General features: G+C 38.4%; 1 protein-coding gene across 1 annotated transcript; it reads left to right on the top strand.

Annotated features, from left to right (window-relative positions):
* The first annotated feature begins 293 nt into the window (after positions 1-293).
* On the top strand, positions 294-788 carry LOC140811196 (uncharacterized). Its single transcript, XM_073169066.1, has one exon. The coding sequence runs from the start codon at positions 294-296 to the stop codon at positions 786-788; it is 495 nt and encodes a 164-aa protein (XP_073025167.1).
* Positions 789-21106: the final 20318 nt, after the last annotated feature.

The following is a 21106-nucleotide window of genomic DNA, read 5'->3' as shown; positions in this document are numbered from 1 at the left end:
CCACAAAGTTCTTCCAGAATAAGAAGCGTGAATAATTCCCTCAAGCAAATTTCTTCTTTTCTTCTTGTTAATTTTTAAACTTGTGATTTCTGCTCCAGAAAATTTGAAGGAGTGTAACTTTCAATTTTTCAGAGATATAGGTTTTGTATCCTGGAGGTTAATTCCTTGAGACCATTTACACCACAGAAGTGGGAGTAATTAATAGCTTAAAGAAAACACATTTGTGTGCCTAACCTATATAGTCTCATTTCCCTTAATTTTATACAACAATTTTAAGGTATTAATTTTCTGTAATGGAGTCTGTTTTGGTCAAGGCACAATTGAACGAATGTGACAAATTGGAGAGGTTCAATGGGTTAAACTACAAACGTTGGAGTTTGAAAATGGAGTACCTATTGACGATTGCCAAAGTATTCTATGTGTTATCTGAAACATGTCCACAAGAAACACTGACACCACAAAACCAGGAGGATGTTGAAAAGATTAAGAAATGGAAATCGGATGATTTCATATGCCGTTTTACGATTCTGCAGTCACTGAACAATACATTGTTCAATGTGTTTCACTTCCTCAAAACTGCTACAGAACTTTGGAATGCTATTAAGAGAAGGTATGTTAATGAAGATGCTGGTAATAAATCGTTTTTGGTCAATAAATATGTTGAGTACAAAATGGTGGATACTATTCCTGTTATATATCAGGTTAATGAGTTAAATGATATTACTACTGAATGTGCTGATGTTGGGGAACCCATTTCTGAAACCTTTCAAGTTTCTTCTATCAAATGAAATGATGTCCTCTTCCCAAACAACCACCCATTGGTTGAATCGTCTCTTGCCAAAAGACACCAAAAAATTAAAACTTTATAATGTTTGAAAGCAACGATCCGATTCGAACCGATTTCTTCTTTTTCCCTCATTTTTTTCGGTTTCGTTTCTTTCTTTATATATATATATATATATATATATATAGGTCAAATGCAGGTGAATGAATATAGTACTTATTATGTAAATACATATACATTACAGTCCCCCACTTATTTACATAAAGTAAAAAATACAAAATACAAACTAACTTTACACAGTGAATAGACATGAGTGGACTTTGCCTTTAACTTATGGTTGAATATGCAACGTTATGGAAACATACTCTCACTATGTATGACTTCTTGCTCCTTAATCTTGGCAACACCAATTTGAATATGGGCCTTGTGCTGGATCCTGGTTTCACAAGTACTCTATGAATTTACCAATATAATCCACAAGAAGCGGCCTCTCACTTCTTTACTTGTGTAGGTAAATTTATCAAGAATTTCCACAACGCATTCCACAAAACTATAAGTCTATCCTAGTTCTTGTTGTGGTAATTAAAGTGCTAGGTCAGATATGAGACTTTCAAAATAGTGTTACCCCCACTATTTCCAAAATTATGCACTTTTGAAATGTATCCAAGTTTCCATTTCACTAATGTCTAATATTGAATTGCCTTTTTAACTCTGATACATAAGGTGCCAACTATGTCACTTGTACCTTAAGACGGAGTTGGTTTCAATCAAGACATATTTTTGATTGGTCCGAAACGAGGTAAGATGTCCGGGGTCTCATGTCTCTTGGACTTGAGATAAGATGCCAGGCCTCATGTTTCCTGGTCTTTAGATAAGATGACGGACGAGGCCTCATGTCTCCCGCACTTTAGATAAGATGTCGGGGCCTCATGTCTCCTGAACTTGAGAATATTTTGTCGTTTAGTTTTCTCGGGTAGTAGGGCTAATGTCATGATGACATGTGCCCTGGAATTTGAGCGGTCCGAAACGTTTCGTATTCCGAGCATGCGATTAGTCTAACATACTTGATTTTTTCGTGCACGTCCTTTCATATGCTCCTATAATTTTCAAGATGCATCGTATCAGTTCGATTCACCTTTAGATCAACGGTTGATATTATTCTCACATCACTTATATAAGACGATGAACCCCACTCATTTACCACTTTTGCAAATTCGAAATATCTCCCAAGTTTCCATTAACCTTCTCCGGCATGCGACGCTCCTCCACTCCAGCGATTCCAACTGCCAGTACTTCGCAACTCCTTCGTCCCCTCATCTTCTTATGTCTCCTCTTCATTTATTTTTTACAAACGTCGAACTCTACTTCATCTACCTCTGGAGCGAATGCGCGATGCTCGTCTAGTTACAAGTCCACCTCGATGCACTCCGATTCACCCTCGTCTCCTCCAAAACGATTTTTTACTCAATCCTCTTCAAAACCCCAGCCCAAAAAAACAAAAACCTTTTCTGCCGGTCCCTCCCGAGCTCTGAAAGAGGGAAAGGGCAAGGGAAAAGCTCGGGCTTCTTCCCCTCTTCCATCTGTTACCCCGGGAACTCGCTTCAATGAGTAGCACTCTGTGCTGGGGAGCAGATGATGATTTTAGAACTCTCGGATCTATTCCTCCTTCTTTTCCTATCCTGATACCTAGTCCCTCTGATAGTGCTGACCGCCCTCCACCTGGTATCACTACTTTCTTCCGAGACCAGGTGATTTCTTTCTATATCGAGGTTGCCAAATTCTTTGGTGTACATATTAATCAACTTCACCCCAATTCTTTCCGGATTATGGCTTCGGACTACGTCATTTTTAGGATGAACAATCTTATTATCGCTCCTCTCATTGTTCACTATTTCTTCGTTTCCGGTTGGGAGATAATGCCTTCTCCTTGTCTGCCCGGTTAAATCTAGATTCCTTGATGATATCCCTTCTTCCCAGAAGGGATGTAAAGGACATTATTTTTATATACAACTCTCAGCTCCCCTATCTTGCTTGACCGGGTTTCTCCCCTCTCTTCCTACACAACCCGCTCTTCCCCGATCATATAAATTCGAGGAGCAATACACCCGAAACCAAGAGTTGGTAGAAGGTCAAAAATTTTCTTCTTCCACCCTCATTTTTGAGGAAAACTTAGTCACCTACGGTTTGAGTGCTCGGGATAAAGACCCTATAGATCGGATAGTTGATGAAGTAGCTGGCTCGGGTGCTCACCTTGGTTACTTCCTACTCCGACCTTTTTCCTTTTCTATTTGGTTATTTATTATTCTATAATCATATTGAAAAATTTTCTTCTCCGTGTGCAGATAATACACAGATGCAAGAGGCATTTGACAGGAAATCGGCGGTCGAGAAAGCGGCCAAGGAGAAGAAGCTGGCAGCTGCCGAGAAAAAGAAAAAAGCCGAGGAGGAGACAGCCCGACTAAATGATTCTGTCCGGGTAGAAGCTCAACAAGATCAGTAGGAGACTCGAGCGAGCTCCCAGGAAGAATATGAAGATCACATTCCTCTCGTTTAGAGGAAATGAAAAGTAGTGACCAGCCCAGAGCTAGTCTTCCCCGGGAATAATCAAGATGGAGAGCAAGGCACCTCCCGAGCTTCCCACTCATCTCCTCTTCTGCAAACTCGAGAACTCAGAGAGCCCATATAGTCCAACCTGCCTACCAGGGCAAACATCTCTTTGGAGGGAGTTGCTCCAACTGGACTTCTGCTCCTCAAACAGATGCTTCTTCCTGTTGAGGAGGCACATCTGAAGAGCTCCCTCCCCACCCCTAAACTTTTCTAGGGGTCAAACTGGATCCTCTCTGTAAGTGTACTTCTTGAACTTCCCTTCTCTCTCTGTTTTTTTTCTAACTTTTTTCTTTGTACATGGTGTTCAAATGCTGGTATCGACCTTTGAATAGGTAGCTGCGTTGGCAACCATCATGAATAATCGAACCCGGGCATCCAAAGATCTTCACGAACAATTGCAAGGGGAATAGTCTCGGGCCCAATCAGCCCATGACGAAGAGACGGCTGACCTTCATGTTGCTTTGGATAAGGCCAATCAGCAACTCTCAGCGGCTCATGCAAATCTGGCGAAGGCCAGAGATTATGTTACTGAGGGCATTGTCCTTGAGGAGACCCTGAAGTGGACTATCTCGTTCTTAGAATCAAGGACTGATTCTTTGACTAACGAGGTAGACAGACAGATGTCCCGGACAATGACGGCTGAAGATGACCTGGCTATTGCTAAGCACTATAGGGATAAATGGCAAACCTCTATCCTCCAGTCCCCGAATTTTAAGAATGCTGTTGAAGATCGGGCTTATTCTCTCTTCAAGACTGGTTTCGATAAGTGTCGAGAGAGATTTGAAAAAGCCGGGCTCATACAGAGAATAGGGAAGATTTTCCCAGTCTCAAACAAGCTATATCATCCCTTCCCAAGGGTGATGAAGAGGAGAAGGAAAAACCTGCAGAGGAAGAGCAGCCAGGGTCGAGCCCTATAGATTTAGAGTAGGAATGTAATTTTTCTTTCCACTTTTCTTGTAATACTTGCCTTCAGGCTTTTATTAATGAAATTCTTTTTTAACAGTTTGCTTCCATATAATTTGATAGTGCTTTTAATATAGTCGGCCTTAGATTCTTCATATTCATAAATTGCTTGGGAATTTTGAATCTTTGAATTCTTCTAAGTGTTGTAAAATAGCCGGTATTTTCATTAAGTAATCGGGATGTTGAGCCCTGAGACATGTATGAATCCTTGTAATTAGTAAACAATCGAGGTGTAGAGCCTCCAAGCCAGGGGTACAGAGCCCAAGAATTGATAAAGAACCAAGGTACGAAATCCTGGGCCGGGGAGTGGATCTCGGGACTTGGAGTGGTCGAAGTGCGGAGCCCCGAGCTAGGGTGCAGTGCCTTGGGCTTAATGAATAACCAGGATACGGAGCCCTGGGCCGGGTAGTAGAACTTGGGATTTGGAGTGGTCGAGGTGTGGAGCCCCGAGCCAGGGTATAGATCCCTGGGATTAATGAATAACCAAGGTACGAAACCCTGGGCCGAGGAGTAGATCCCAGGAACTGGAGATTAACCGAGGCTTTGTGTGGGGACCCGGACGCTAATCCATTTCTTAATCGTTCTTGGGAATAATTAAAAACAATTAAGATAAATAGGGTCTAATTTTTTATTAAAATACAAGAGTACGCAATATATGAAATAAATCTTATTTCATTTACAAGATCAATATCCATATATAAGTACAAGTCCTGTACAAAAATAAATCATAACAACTACTGTTCATTCACTACATGTCAGGTGATGAAACAAATCTACTTCTAAGTCCAGATCTCCACGCTAACTGTCCTCTCTCATCCTCTTCTTGACCCTGATCTTGTCCCACCTGTTGTCATGCACACTTACAAACAAGACAACAGCCGGATAAACCCGGTGAGAATATAATCCCTATATAAACAATGTAAATATGCAATCATATAAGAACATATAAGAAAGCATAACAATAATCAACAACATGTATCAATCTGAAACATGAAATGATATATAAACTGTAAATCAACTCGTGACTCGTTGTGGGACTCATTTCTAATCTAGGGATCCCGGTTCTGGACATTGTCTCATATATCGAATCTCCGCGGTAAGAGTTGATCTACTCCTAAGCAACATCGATATAATTCAATCATCCAGTGTCTTGGCATATCCGCCACAGACTTGGCATATCCTGCCAACTTGGCATGTCCTGCCAATGACTAGGCATCTCCGCCCATGACTCAATACACGCTTTGCTATAAATCAATAGACCAAGCATATCAATTTCATTCAATTGCAAACACCAATGCAATAAAGTAAAGTATGTGGTTTTACTGGAAACTGGAGTCCAGTCTGACTCGGGTCGATCTCCCGGGTAACATCGATTTATACCTTTCGTTCTGTCAGTCTGACGAAGTCGAAATCTCGAACTCGAAGCCTGTCAATACTCAATCTGGCAATGACAATATCGAATATACTGTATCAATATACCACTCAAATCAAAACATCTCAGTCTTATCAAATTCTGACGGCACAAAAGTATAATTTCCAAAACACCGGTAATACAAATCAGTATATACCAATTCCAATAACTCATAATCAATAACAACAAAAATCTGATATCATATCCAAATCAATTCATTATGAAAATCATAACAATTTATACGGCATTCGTTCTCAATCCGGTTTCGATTATACTATGTCTACTATGGCAAGAACATCATATATGAATCATATCGGATTCCTTCAATATCATAATTTCAAACCATATCAAAACAAAACAAAACTTACGTCCAGTTAAGGCTCTTGTCGATAGGAACATGGTGCTGAAGTCGGATTGAAATTCTGACGGACGGATCTTTCACAAACCTCAAATTTCTAAAATAAAAGGCGTAAGGATTTTCAACACTTTCTCTGAATCTTTTCTCGATTCTTTTTCGCTGGAAGATGAGGTAATGAATTGGTTTCTCATTTAAATTGCATGGCAACGTATATGTGGCTTCATCTTGATGTAGCACGTCTCGTGCATATGCGCGACCTCTCCCGGCGCATATGCGCGAGACCTACTGGTCTCGGCATCATGTCAATACACTTCCTCGTTCATATGCGCGAGGTCTTCTGCCTGCCTCGTGCATATGCGCGTATCAGTGCCGCGCATATGCGCGAGGGGTACTTTCCTCGCACATTTAATCTTACACGTTACCTCAATTCGTGTCTCAAAATGATCCTTCATAATCATATCAAATCATAAATCAATAATCGCAAATTATCAGCAAATAAATCTCGGGCATTACACTTTGTACCTCCTGGGTTTAGATATAATATTTAATGCACTTTCTGAGAAGAAAAGGACTTCATTATATCTTCAAACAATAATTACATCTTAAGCATAAACTTTTTCTAATGAAATACATTCCAGGGCCACTTGAGAGAGCGTCCTTGAGCAATCTCCAGATAAAAAGCTCCCGAGATAACTTTCTGGATTATCTTAAAAGGTATTTCCTCCCGAGCTTTCAATTTACCAACATCCCCAGCTAGATTGACTTTTTTCATCACAAGATCTCCTACTTGAAAGTCTCGGATTTGGACTCGCTTGTTATTTGATATCATAACCCAACCTCATTAAGCTCATAGCACGCTTTCTCGTCCCCTCCACTAGATCCGATTCCATTGCTCTATAATCCGAGTAAGATTCTGCCTGGGCAAGAAGATTTCCCAATCTCGACAAGAAGAACTTGTTGGAAGCTAAATTCTGGCGTTTGACAAAATATGAACCAACTGAAAATACAAACCAAGTGATCGAGCAAATTGAACTCAACAACTGATCGAGTAAACTGAACTCAGCAACTGATCGAGCAAACTGAACTCAGCAACTGATCGAGCAAACTGACTCAGTAACTGATCGAGTAAACTGAACTCAACAACTGCATCTAATAAACTAATCTACGCAACTGAAATGCAATTCAGTTATTCTCCTCACCAGAAAATCCGGAACACGTCAACCGAGAGATAATACATTCATCCGTATGCTTTTAAGCTAAGCATCCTTCACTAAACATGTCTCGAGAAAGAACATTCAACCGACAAAGAGACATAGAAGACTGCAACTGAATATGAAACGCCGCATTTCAATCAATACAGCTTATAAAAACGTATTTCGACTAAAGCAATTAAGACGCCGCATTACAATAAATGAAGCAAACAATTACCAAGGAATAATGAAGTGGGAATGAACGGATACAAAGATTAAAATATATCTCAGGTTACCGTTGGAAGGGAAACTTATAAATATGACAGAAGAACAGCTGAAGGATAACAATAAGATCACTCTATTCAAAGCTTGCTGTTACTCTGCAACTACCTTAGTTTAACTGATTGTCATTGACCAACAAGATTCCGAGAATCAGTTTGTCACCAAACTGAACTCAAAATTCGAAAAGATCAGTTTTAATTGTGAATGTTTATTCAACCCCCCTTCTAAACACTCTTGATACGTTAATCGATCCTAACAAGTGGTATCAGAGCGGTTGAATCTTGTTCTTGAATACTTTTGATCTATAAACTTGCTAGCATGACTTCATTCAACAAAATTCCTATGTTCTCCAGAGAAGAATTTGATGATTGGAAAATCAGAATGCAGGCTCATTTAGCTGCACAAGATGATGACATGTGGTATGTCATAACTGATGGACCCATGAAGATTCTAAAAACAAATACAGCAGTTGCCATAACAGAAGGGGCACCGCAAAGAAAAGAAAAGCCCAGAGATGAATGGACAACTGAAGATAAAAGAAAAGAAAATCTTGATAATGTGGCTAAATACATTTTGTACAAGACGCTGGACAAAGCAACCTTCAGCAAAATAAATATGTGTAAGACAGCCAAAGAAATTTGAGAAAAGCTGATCCAGCTGTGTGAAGGAAATAATCAAACAAAGAAAATAAAATTTCTGTTGCTGTTCAAAAGTTTGATAACATCAAATTGAAAGCAGGAGAATCAATGCACGAGTATGATAAAAGAGTAAGCAGTATCATCAATGAGTTAAATGCACTTAGAAATGTGTATACCAACAAAGAGATTGCACTAAAGGTAATGAGAGGTCTTCATAAGGAATGGGAAGTCAAGACCATGGCAATGAGGGAGTCCAAAGATCTGAACCAGATTGAACTTCATGATCTGTTTGCTGATTTAAAGGCTTATGAATTTGAGCTGCAGACAAGAGAAGGAGAATCATCTACCCCTATAGTCACAACTGCTCTAGCTGCTGTAAGAACAGAACCAATCAGTTCAGTCGAGAAATCTGCTGATCAGTTGAGCAGTGATGCTATGCAATTGTTCATCAAAAAATTTGGAAGGTTCATGAGAAAGAATCAAGGAAACTTCCAGAAGCCATACCAAAGGAACAGCTCCAAAGATGAATCAAATGCGTGCTACAATTGTGGAAAATCAGGTCACTTTATTGCTGATTGTCCTAAACCCAAGAAGGACATTCAAGGCTCAACTGATAGAAGAAAGAAATCATATGAACACAAAAGAAGACCCAAGGAAGATAAGAAATCTTTCAGAAAGAAACATGAGGTACTCTTTGATGAAGAAAACAAATCTAAATGGGCAGAAACTGACAGTGAAGAGTCAGAACCAGAAAGCTCATGCATCTCTAGTGATGATGAGGAAGTCAAGTGCTTGATGGCTAATAATGCAGAAGACGAATCATCTAGCCAACAGGTATTTGATTTCAGCTCAACTGATTTCACACGATAAGAACTCATTCTAACACTACATGACATGGTAAATGAGTATCAAAAGCTTGCATCATGATTTGAAAAAATCAAAGCAAAGCAAACTGATCCCACAGACAATAAAACCAAAACTGTTGAATCAGTTGATGGGTTGAGTCTAAAAAGGGAAATTGCTGAGTTAAAAGCAGAGAGAGACAAAAATCAGTCATTAATCCAGAAGTTGATTCTTGAAAACTCAAAACAGACTGAGCTCATTCAGTCTTGGAACAAGTCATCTACTGCACTGAACGAAATGCAGAATTCACAAAAATCAGTTTCTGATAAAACTGGTTTAGGGTTCAACACTGAAGGAGAAATGTATCCGAATGATACTCAACCAAAGCTAAAAATAGACAAAGGGAAATACATTCACTTTGTCAAAGCAACAGTGGTACAAGAACAAATTGAGCCCAGTAAACTGATTGAGCAACCTACTAAGAATATGAACAAGGCTAGAAGATATGGGATTGGTTATAGTAAAAGATTCTCAACTGATTCACAAAGTCAGTCATCAAAGAGGTTTCACAAGAACTATTCGAATAGCTATTTCAATTACTATAACTGCAAGTCAGTTCAGAAGAGATATAGACTGAACAATCAGTTGAATAAAGCTAAAACACATATTGTATCATCTGTACACTACATACCAAGCACACAAAAACCAAGAAAAACCATTTGGAATACAGCTACTGGAAAGTCTGTTAGACTAATCCAAGTGTGGGTTCCTAAGGGACTAATCAGCTCAGGACCCAAACAGATATGGGTACCAAATTATATTATGTGTGTGATTGCAGGTAACAGGTACAAACAAGAACTCAATATGGTATTTGGACAGTGGATGTTCGCGACATATGACAGGAGATGCAAGTGCGTTATCTCAACTGATCAAATACAGTGGTCCAAACATCAATTTCGGGGACAATTCCAAAGGTAGAACTGTGGGTAAGGGTAAGCTTATCCATGGTAACTTTACTTTTAAAGATGTTCTATTAGTAGAAAACCTGAAGTATAACTTGATTAGCATCAGTCAGTTATGAGACAGTGGATTCTTAGTACAATTTGACAAAAACTCATCTTCAGTCAAAACTTCAACTGATGAAATCATACTAACTGGCAAAAGTTGTGGAAACACATATAAAGTCAGTTGGAATAATCAAACTTATGCACCAGTTTGTTTTATTGCTTCCAAATCATCTAAAAACTGGTTGTGGCATAAGAGACTAAATCATTAAAACTTGAAATCCATTGCCTATCTGAGTAAAAATGAACTTATAACTGGTTTGCCCAAAATAGACTTTTCAAAAGAAAAACTTTGCTCAGCATGTCAGTATGGTAAACAAATACGACCCTCTTTTAAAAACAAGGGCGGTAAATCTTCATCCCGATGCTTAGAACTGTTGCACATGGATCTCTTTGGTCCTATACCAGTCATGAGCTTAGGAGGAATGAAATACACCTTGGTAGTCGTAGATAATTTTTCAATATTTACTTGGGTTATTTTTCTCAAATCTAAAGATCATACTGCTTCGCAACTAATAAAGCTCTTCAAAAGACTTTTAAATGAAAAATCAGTTGGAATTGATCGAATCAGATCTGATCGAGGAACTGAATTCATCAATCAAACTCTTTCAAATTTCCTAGAAAATGCTGGAATTGAGCATGAGCTCTCAGCAGCCAGAACTCCTCAGCAAAATTGTGTAGCTGAGAGAAGAAATCAGACTCTTAAAGAAGTTGCTAGAACAATGCTTGCTGATTCTGGTATTTCTCAAAGATTTGGGCAGAGGCATTAAACACTGCGTGTTACACTCAGAATAGATCAATGATTAAAAAAAAAACCATAGGAAAACACCATATGAGATCTGGCATGGAAGAAAAAGTATAATTACTTATTTTAAAATATTCGGCTGCAGATATTTTATTCTTGATAATGGCAAAAAAAATTTAAAAGCGTTTGATGCTAAATATGGAGAAAGAATATTTCTTGTATACTCATCAGTTAGTATAGCTTATAGAGTTGAGCTAGTTGATTGATTTACAGATATCAGTTTGGAAGATGATGACAAAAATGAAAGTCATGGCAATCAAAACATACTTCAAACACCTGAACCAGAAGTACTAGACCAATCAGATGTACGGGAAGTCGTTGCTGATGATTAGTTGATAGAGCATAATGATAACATTCAAATACCAGTTGACGAAGCACCAACTGAGACTGAAAACTGTGTTCAGTTATCAACTGAAGAAATTGCTGATACAACAAATACTGAGTACAGATGGAGAAAATCAGATCGACCTGAACTGGTAATAGAAAATCCATCTGATCCAATAAGAACTCGCAATCAAATGCTAAATTTATTTATCTATTCAGCCTTTGTTTCACAACTAGAACCGAAGAAAATTGATGAAGCTCTTGCTGATCCTAACTAGGTAAATGCAATGCAAGAAGAGCTAAATCAGTTCACTTATAACAATGTCTGGAACTTAGTTCCAAGACCAATTTCAAAAACTATTATAGGTACAAAATGGGTATACAGAAATAAACTGAACGAGGATGGTTCAGTTGGACGCAACAAAGCAAGATTAGTGGCACAAGGATATAGGCAAGAAGAAGGAATTGATTATGATGAAACGTATGCTCCAGTTGCAAGACTAGAAGCAATCATAAATTTTCTTGCTTATGCATCACACAAGAACTTCAAGGTCTATCAGATGGATGTAAAGAGTGCATTCCTAAACGGTCAACTATAAGAGGAAGTATATGTTGAAAAACCCCCAGGTTTTGTAAATCACAACTTTCCTGATCATGTATATCATTTGAACAAAGCCTTATATGGTCTTAAACAAGCTCCCAAAGCCTGGTACGAAACTCTTTCAAAATTTCTAACTGATCATGATTTTTCTGTTGGATCAGTTGATAAGACCTTGTTCAAATTTGCTAAGAATGATCACATTTAATTAGTTCAAATTTATGTTGATGATATCTTATTTGGGTCAACTAATCCCAAATTATGCGAAAAGTTTGCTAAGCTAATGCAGGACAAGTTTGAAATGAGCATGATGGGTGAACTAACATTCTTTCTTGGACTGAAAGTGAAGCAACTGGAGACTGGTATATTCATCAGTCAAACTAAATATACAAAGGAGCTGCTGAAGAAATTTGGCATGGAATCATGTTCAGCTGAAAACACTCCCATGAGCTCATCAGTAAAATTGGACACTGATCAAGGGGGAATATCAGTTGAGGCGATGTTATATCGAGATTTAATAGGTTCATTGTTGTACTTAACTGCCAGTCGTCCTGATATTGTATTTGCTGTCTGTATGTGTGCTAGATTTCAAGCAAATCCTAAGCAATCACATTTCTCAGCTGCTAAAAGAATTTTGAAGTATTTAAGAGTACACACAATGTTGGGTTATGGTATTCTAAAGACTCTACTTTCAATTTAGTTGGATATTCAGTTGCAGATTATGCAGGATGTAAGCTTGATCGTAAAAGTATAAGTGGATCTTGTCAGTTTCTAGGAGATAGAATGATCTCTTGGTTGAGCAAAAAGCAGACATCCATAGCTACCTCAACAACTGAAGCAGAATACCTTACTTCTGGCAGTTGTTGTGCACAACTGATCTGGATCCAGCAACAACTGAGCAATTATGGAGTAATTACAAATGAATCACCCATATTTTGTGACAATACGAGCACAATTGTCATCACCTATAATCCAGTTCTTTATTCAAAGACCAAGATATAGATGTCAGTCAACACTTCATTAGAGATCATGCTTTGAAGAAGAACATTAGACTGGAGTATATTTCAACTGAGCAACAAGCAGATGACATCTTCACCAAACCATTACTCGAGACTAAGTTTTCTTACTTTCGTAATATTCTTGGTTTAATTGACTTGCCTTAAAATTATTATTTATGATGTTTTACTAATAAATTTATTTGCAGAAAATAAGAACATAACAACAAATTGGAAATGATACTTTATTAAGAATAAAATCGATTCCATCTTAAAGAAGATATCTTAGAACCAACTGAATCTTGACATTCTGTAATCCAATTATTTAGCTCATAAATTCGGATTCTAGAAAATGATTCAGTTGTAGAAATCTTCTCAATCACATGCCATTCCTTCCATAGCATTGAATGTAACAAAACATTGTCATCAACCAGGTCTGTAACATGCCTGACTTCAAAACGATTAATGTATTTTCTTGCTGTTGTTGCTTGAGCACGAGAAGGAGCAGCACCACTACTACTTACCCTCTGCAAATCATGAATTTTGAACCATGTAGACATCACCTTCGTCAAGACTTATTCCTCCATCGTTTTCTTCAACTCTTCTAAATAAGGAGTTAATTGTTCAGTAAATTGAATATGTGTACTGCTGCATGCATCAGAAGTACTTGAATCCGACATATTGAACTGTTATTGTCTCACATTTTATCTCTCTCGTCTGATTTATAGACAGATGACATTAAATGTTGAAGAAACCAAATAGTCTCAAGTCAACCGAAGCGTTTTTCTCATTTACCCAGGCTTCTTATTTATCAGTAGTTCATTATCAACTGATATCAGTTTGTCATTTATTACTTAATGCTTAACTGATTTCAGTTCATAGTCAACTTATATAAGTTAGTATTTCATCGGTACATTGGTTTAAGTTCTCAATTCATATATAACAACTGACGAAATTTATCATTTGCAGGAAAGAGAAAAACAAAATTAAGCTCATATAAATACTTCATTCAACCATAAACATTTGCACGGATTACTTCATCATATTTTTCCTCTACAATAATTATCCACATTTTCAACCAAGAGGATAAAGGCGCGGTAGATGTTTCGACAAAGCTATGAGAAACAGCTATGCGCTTAAAGATTTTCAGTTCCTTTCGAAGCATTAGCTGATATATATGACCATCCTTAAAGATGTCCACCCACACAGCTATGTTCAATTGCTCCCGCACTTTTTTCAACACTGCCACCAGTTCGGGAGTGGTAGCCTCTCCAGTATTATACAGGAACTCAAGCTTCTGTAACTTCTCCCAGTAGTGAAGACTCTCATAGATGACTTCATCTTCTATCACAGCCTTCCTGGTCTCCAGAGCAAACGGTGAAGCACTCGAGCTACTCGTATCTGCCATTCTTTTTTGTCTTGAATATTTCACCACTATAACTGAAAATAACCGTGTTACTTCTATTTATAGTCGAAAATCATGGAAGCTGAAGGGCCGTCAACATTTCAGCAAACAATAATCTTTCTGACCTTTAAATTTATTTTATATCGTCACTTTAATTATCATATGCATGTATTAAGGGGGAATAATGCTTTTAAGAGGTTAACTGAGAAGACAAATGTTAGTAAACTCTCAACTGAAAGGACACAGTCTTACAACTGATCGTTCAGTTGGTTATTTCACTAATCTTCTCATATAAGTTAACTAATTAACCATATTATATTCCAAATCAAGTGACGTGACTGTCCGCTATCTAATGATGTATCTTATTTTAATAATGTGGAAGCATTTGAACCGTTTAACTTGTACACACGCTTACAGCACACGTACACACGTTTTTATTCAAAATTTTGATGGACTGACACGTGTCAGAAATTTAAACAGTCACATACATATAAATAATTCCCCGCTTCAATTCAGTTTTCTTTCTTACGCGTACATCATCTCTCAGAGCAAAATCATACACTCAGAGCTTGTATTTCGCAAAATTCCAGGTTTCCTTACTCTCAGCAATGGCAAATCAGATCCCTGCTCATATATTGAACGCTATGGCTATCAACTTTTAATCAGCTTTATCAGTCGAAGAAGTCGATGTGAAAAATGTATTTCTGAAGCTTGAATCAGCTGGGCTGAGGATATTCTTGGGGCAATACTCGCAGGAGATTTACCCAAAAGAACTCCAGGACCTCTACTCAAACAGGAATATCAACTCTGATGGAAACATCATTTCCACTATTAATGGTCAGTTGGTGACCATTTCTGAAGATTCTTTTGGAGAAATCTTTTCATTACCTTCTGATGGACTGGTACACCTTGCTGATGTTAAAGCATCAGATATTGAAGAAATGCAAACTGCACTCTCTGCTGATAGACGGAAAATCAAAGTTTCCGATCCTAAGAAGGAACTGAAGCATGAGATTCAGTTGCTGGCTGATATCGTAGCCAAAGGGCTATTGGCTAAGGCAGGATCGTATGCTGCCCTGACTTTGGAAAAGTTTCAAGCTATTACTATTATTATGGCTGGAAGAAAATTCAACTGGAAGCATTAATTTATTTTCAGTATCTTGAAGAATATGTGTGAAGGTCCTAAAACTCCTTGTTTGAAAAATTGCGAAAAATTTAAAATTTTCTTTTTTTAAAAAATAACTTAAATTGCCTCATTCATAAAATCAACTGATAAATCAAGTTCAATGTTTAAAAATATAGCAGCGGAAGAAAATAAAGTTTGCCGAAAATAACAATTTAAGAATATCCAAAAACTGATAAAAATTTGTTTGCGGAATAAAATAATGAATGCTGAACTGAGGTCCTCGGGTGCCACTACTGCCGACCCAAGCTGGCTCACTGGTCCCCGCCCTCAGCCCTGGCCTCATCAGTACCTACAACAATCAACTCTAGTGAGCCTAAAGACTCAGCATGCATATATCGCAGGTAACGAGTAAAATCTGAAGTAAAATATGCATGGGATAAAATATCATGTCATGAGGCATGCTGAAAATAATCTGTACTGAGCAATTATAATACGTGCATAACTGAACTGAAAATCACAGTAAAAATATTTGCTCCTTGGAGCCCTGTACTGAAATAACTGATAAAATTTTCTGTTGAGATTATGGTCAACGCCTGTGGCCCCTGCACTAAGCTGAACTGGTCGGTAACTGGCTACCGGGGAGTATAAAACTGAACTGAGCTGGCCGGTCACTGGCGACCGGGTGGTACCAAACTGAACTGATCGGTCACTGGCGACCGTATAAAATAATGCTCCCATCATAGTGAATTGACCACAAGCAATATCGCATAAATCTCAAAATAAGTATTTTCTATTTTCATGCACGTAAAATAATTAACTGGCATAATGAAAATATCATGTGTATTTTACCAGCTGGATTGGATTGGATCGTCCCCAGACTCGCTGCAACCTAAATATTCCATGAAAAATATGCAATAGCTTAAACTTGGACAACTATGCGCTTTAATTTCAAAAATGCGACTATGACGCCTAATGACTTCGTATTTAATTATGACTCCGAACCAACCCAGACCAACACTGAACCGACGTATAGTCATGATTAAAATACGCTGAAAATAATGAAATGATGCTCCTAAAATGATGAGGGTCGAAATCTAGGTGAAATGGAGGCCAAAACAAGAAACGCTCTTTCGAGAGTCAATTTGGCACATCGCACCGTAAATTCTCGTACGACTTCAAAAATGATCCGAATCACAAACGGTTGAAAACATGACTTTCCTAACTCAATGGGGCACTGTCCAGTCCAAGGCCATAGGCTAAAAGCCGACCGAGAACTCGAACGAGCCTCCGAACTGACACAGCAACTTGCTGTAATTTTCCAGCAGCTGTACCATCGCGTATCTTGTGTTGTTTTCGAAACTACCGGCCATTGGGGCGTGAACCACCGACCAGAGACTCTTACCAACATCCCAATGAATGATTTGAACCATGGCTAAGGGCCCTAGGCCAGCCACAATTCGAATTTTTCCAGCAACATCAGAAAACTCTTACCGAGGGCCCTCATGCGTGTGTGTGTGGTGTTGTGCTTCACTTGCTGTCTCGACTCGTTCCAGTGGCCATTGATTGACCATGGCACGATCTAGACATCTAGGGGCATGGTATGAACTGTGGCTAAGGGCCATAGGCCAACCAAGATCCACACCAAACCAACCAAAGCCGAACTCATGTGCTGTCAAAAACCGAAGGCCGAGAGGGGAGGGGGCTGTTCTTGTTTTTTAAATTGAAAACTGATGAGCCATGGACCAAGCCACCAAAAGGGCGACTTAGTCTCATCTTAGACATTCTAGGGGAGTGATCCAACCATGGCTATAGGCCCCTAGGGCAGCCATGATCAGATCCTTACCCTTGGACAACAAAACTGAATTTTTGAAGCTCAATATGACACTCATGGGGGATGTGCTGTCATTGACGAATTCTTATGTGTATGGGGCTGGAACCAACGTTCTATCATGACCCTAACATGTCCTAGTACATATTCATATGCAGCTTCGAGCCCCTGGAACGATCCATCCCTGAAATCGAAACAAAACATACCCACATGTGAAGCATGAAAGTCGATAAAAATCTGTGCAGAATTTTCGTTTCTTGTCTACTGAAATTTTCGGTTTTTGCAATGATAAAACCTGATCATGTACTGAAAAATAATTAATAATATGACTTGATTGAGGTTTGAAAGAAATCTAGACACCAGTTGTTTCGTTTCGAAAGAAAACGAACGAAACGACGACGACGCGGCACGGAGTAGTGGAACGCTTTCTTTTCTATCTTTCTTGCGCTCGATTTTTCTCTCCTACCACCCACTGAATTCTCACGTTTTTTACTCTGAAAACACTCTGAATTTTCGAGATTAGGGAGGTGGGGAAATGGTTAGGGGAGTGAGGGTGATGGGTGCAAAATATAAGGGACAAATAAAGACCAAGTCTCCCTCATTTTGAAATTTGAATTGTGGTTTGCTATCAAATATACTTGGAGGGATTATGGTGGTGCAATGACCGATTCTACATGCTCATCTAGACTAGGATAATGTTTTAACATTAATTAATTAAGGTTGATTACTAATTGAAAAGCTTAGCATGCTAAAAGATGACAAAGAATTGGTCAAAGGATGAGTTGGCAAATGAATTATTTGATCAACAAAGGGGTGGCCGAAATGTAACAATTAAATGGAAGGGAAAAATGTTATCTAGCTAGTAAATTTATAATCCTTAAAAGCCTCACTAATCCTTTAATTAATTTAGTGAATTAATCCCTTAATTAAGTAACTTAAATGAGCTTATTTCTTAATCACCTCAAGTAACTTAAATTAAATCCTCGAACCTCCTTATTAACTTAAATTAACTTACTTGCTAGCTAAAATAAAGTCTGGAAATATTTATCGAATCTTAAATTCTATCTCAAAGTTCCAACTCCAGTCCGGCCTCACCGAAATAACTGAAAAATCAAACTACAGCATGAAAAATTAAAATAATTAACTTCAAAGAAAAGCATTTAAATAATCATGCAATGAAGTCAATTAAATTTAAAATACTAGAATTATGCATGGCTTATACGTAGACTGATTTACGGGTTCTACAATCTGTTTTCCTCCACCAAGCAATCCAAAGGATTTGCAGTGCCGCTGAGCTATTTGATAAAAGTCAAAGGGTTGGTGGCTGATGATTCAGAGCGACTATCTAAATTCAAAATTTTCAATGGGAAGAATGTTCTGCCACCCGAGACTAAATTAGATATCTTTCCTGATCAGTTCGTGAAGATCAAGAAGGAGATTGGGACGCAACAGGCTGCTCTCAAATCAGTTAAACAGACCAAGACATTGGCTCAACTGAAGACAGTTAAAAGAAAACTGATTATCAGTGAATCTGATTCCGAGAAGACGCCCTCTCCAAAAGTTGCCAAGAAACCAAGAACACAAAGGACAAAATTACCAACCACAGTAGAATCTATTCCTACTGAAAGGCTGAAATCTTCGAATGCCCAACAGCCTATCAAAGCAGTTCCCCTGAAGTTCATCCCACCAGAAATCTCAGTTGATGCAACAAAGGAAACAGTTAGGATCAAAGCTCCTCTAATCCATATCGATCGACCTACTGTTCTTGCACCTGCCAGACCAAAAGGTATAAAGATTACAGAACTGGTGGATACTACTCGTACTGGATTGGAAATTCAACACATCCTCAGTACTGAAAAAGGCAAGGGCAAATTGATTGAAGAGCCCAAGCCATCCAATTCCATTCAAACTCATATTGGCCTTGTTTGGGAACAGGTCAATAATTTTGCAACATCAAAACTTCAATCCTATGATGCCTGGACCGCTTACAGAACTCAGATTTTTGCTAAGCAGCTGAAAAAGAAATCCCGGCTGAAAAAGTTTATCAAACTGGAAGCAATTGTCCTCAAGATAGTCAAAGCTGCCACAATTGTTCAGTCTTTGGAGAGGAAAACCTATTTTTTTGACCAAATTCGAGCTAAGAAGCTATCTCAACTGCTTGAGAAATTGAAGGCAAACTACATTCTCACCAATCCAACTGCTTATAATGATCGAGCTGTGATCACTCAGCTAGATACAGATCTTACTAGCTTGCAAGCTCAGATAAAAGTGTGGTAAATGAATCAGAAGTTAGTTCTTCCTGAGGAAGCCTCTGAAGAAGAAGAAGAAGAACCCTCCTCTCAGCAGAAAGAGCCATCCTCAGAACAAAATATTGTTACAACTGAAGAAACAGTTCAGGATGTGCCACAATCATCTGTAGTGGAACATCAGCGTACTCTGAAACCGAGTTAAATTTTGCCAACATTGATGAAATTATTCAAGCAGTGGTGACAGAATCTATTATAACTGAACCCATTTCTGAAGAAGCTGATCACTCAACTGACCAAATCACTCAAGAGGTTCCTATCTCAACAGAAGCACCAGTGCAGCCTGCTGATTCTGAACTAAAGGAGCAAACAGTGGTGCCTGCTCAATCACAAAATCAACAGATTGCTGAGAATATGGAGGCATTGTTGATTTCTTCTGAAAAACTTCCAACTGATGAACCAGCACGAATATCAAAGGACTATCAAATAGATGTATCAGTTCCTGACCCTCTCACTGAAGATCTTATTCAACAGGAAAACCCAATTGCTGAACAACATCAATACTCATCTCCTCCAGTCCAAGTAGCAGTAACTGAAACAGATGTTCAAGCACAGATTGTTTCTGAAACGATACTATCTGATAGGACCATGATGGTCTTTGATCAAGTTTCACATGAACCAAGAACATCTGATCAGTCACCTCCTCTTCAGTCCACAGAAATGGATCTTGTCCTTGAAGAAATCTAGAATATGCAGGACAATATGCAGCAGATGATTACTAAAATCAAGAAAATTCAATTCACACAATTTTCTCATACTGTCAAATTAGATTCTTCAATTGAATTTGATTCGGCAAAACTGAAAGCCATTCAAGCAAACATGGAGTCTCTTACACGAACTGTGGATGAGATGAAGAATAACAAAGGTCTAGCCCAAAGTCTCTTTACAACTCAGGATATAATCAGTCAACGGGTTGAGCGATTGGAAAATTCTGTTTCTAATATAATGGAATTGCTGCAGACTTCTTTACAATCTGCTGTCTTAAGTATCTCCTCAGATGTCAAAATTCTTTCCACTGACGTTCGAAAATTATCTATGAAGATGGAGTTGTTTGACAAAAAGGGGGAATAGATCATAGAGATTCTAGAACAACAAAAGAAATCTTCTAGTTGAAGAAAAATCTCTACAGATTCGTGTAGTCCATTATTCAGTTGATCAATCTCTTATTTTATCTACAATGAGTTCAGAAGTTCAGTTATTATTTACTTAGTTTTTTCAAACACCATAAAGGGGGAAATTGTTGGAAACTAAATTCTGGCGTTTGACAAAATATGAACCAACTGAAAATACGAACCAACTGATCGAGCAAAGTGAACTCAGCAACTGATCGAGGAAACTGAACTCAGCAATTGATCGAGCAAACTGAACTCAACAACTGAATCTAATAAACTAATCTACGCAACTGAAATGCGATTCAGTTATTCTCCTCACCAGCAAATCTGGAACACGTCAATGGACAGATAATACATTCAGCCGTATGCTTTTAAGCTAAGCATCCTTCAACTAAACATGTCTCGGGAAAGAACATTCAACCGACAAAGAGACATAGAAGACTGCAACTGAATATGAAACGCCGCAC

Source organism: Primulina eburnea, chromosome 14 (assembly GCF_022965805.1).
Source record: "Primulina eburnea isolate SZY01 chromosome 14, ASM2296580v1, whole genome shotgun sequence".
NCBI lineage: Eukaryota > Viridiplantae > Streptophyta > Magnoliopsida > Lamiales > Gesneriaceae > Primulina > Primulina eburnea.
Note: the sequence above shows the minus strand (reverse complement) of the source record. Positions and strands in the feature narration are given on the sequence as shown.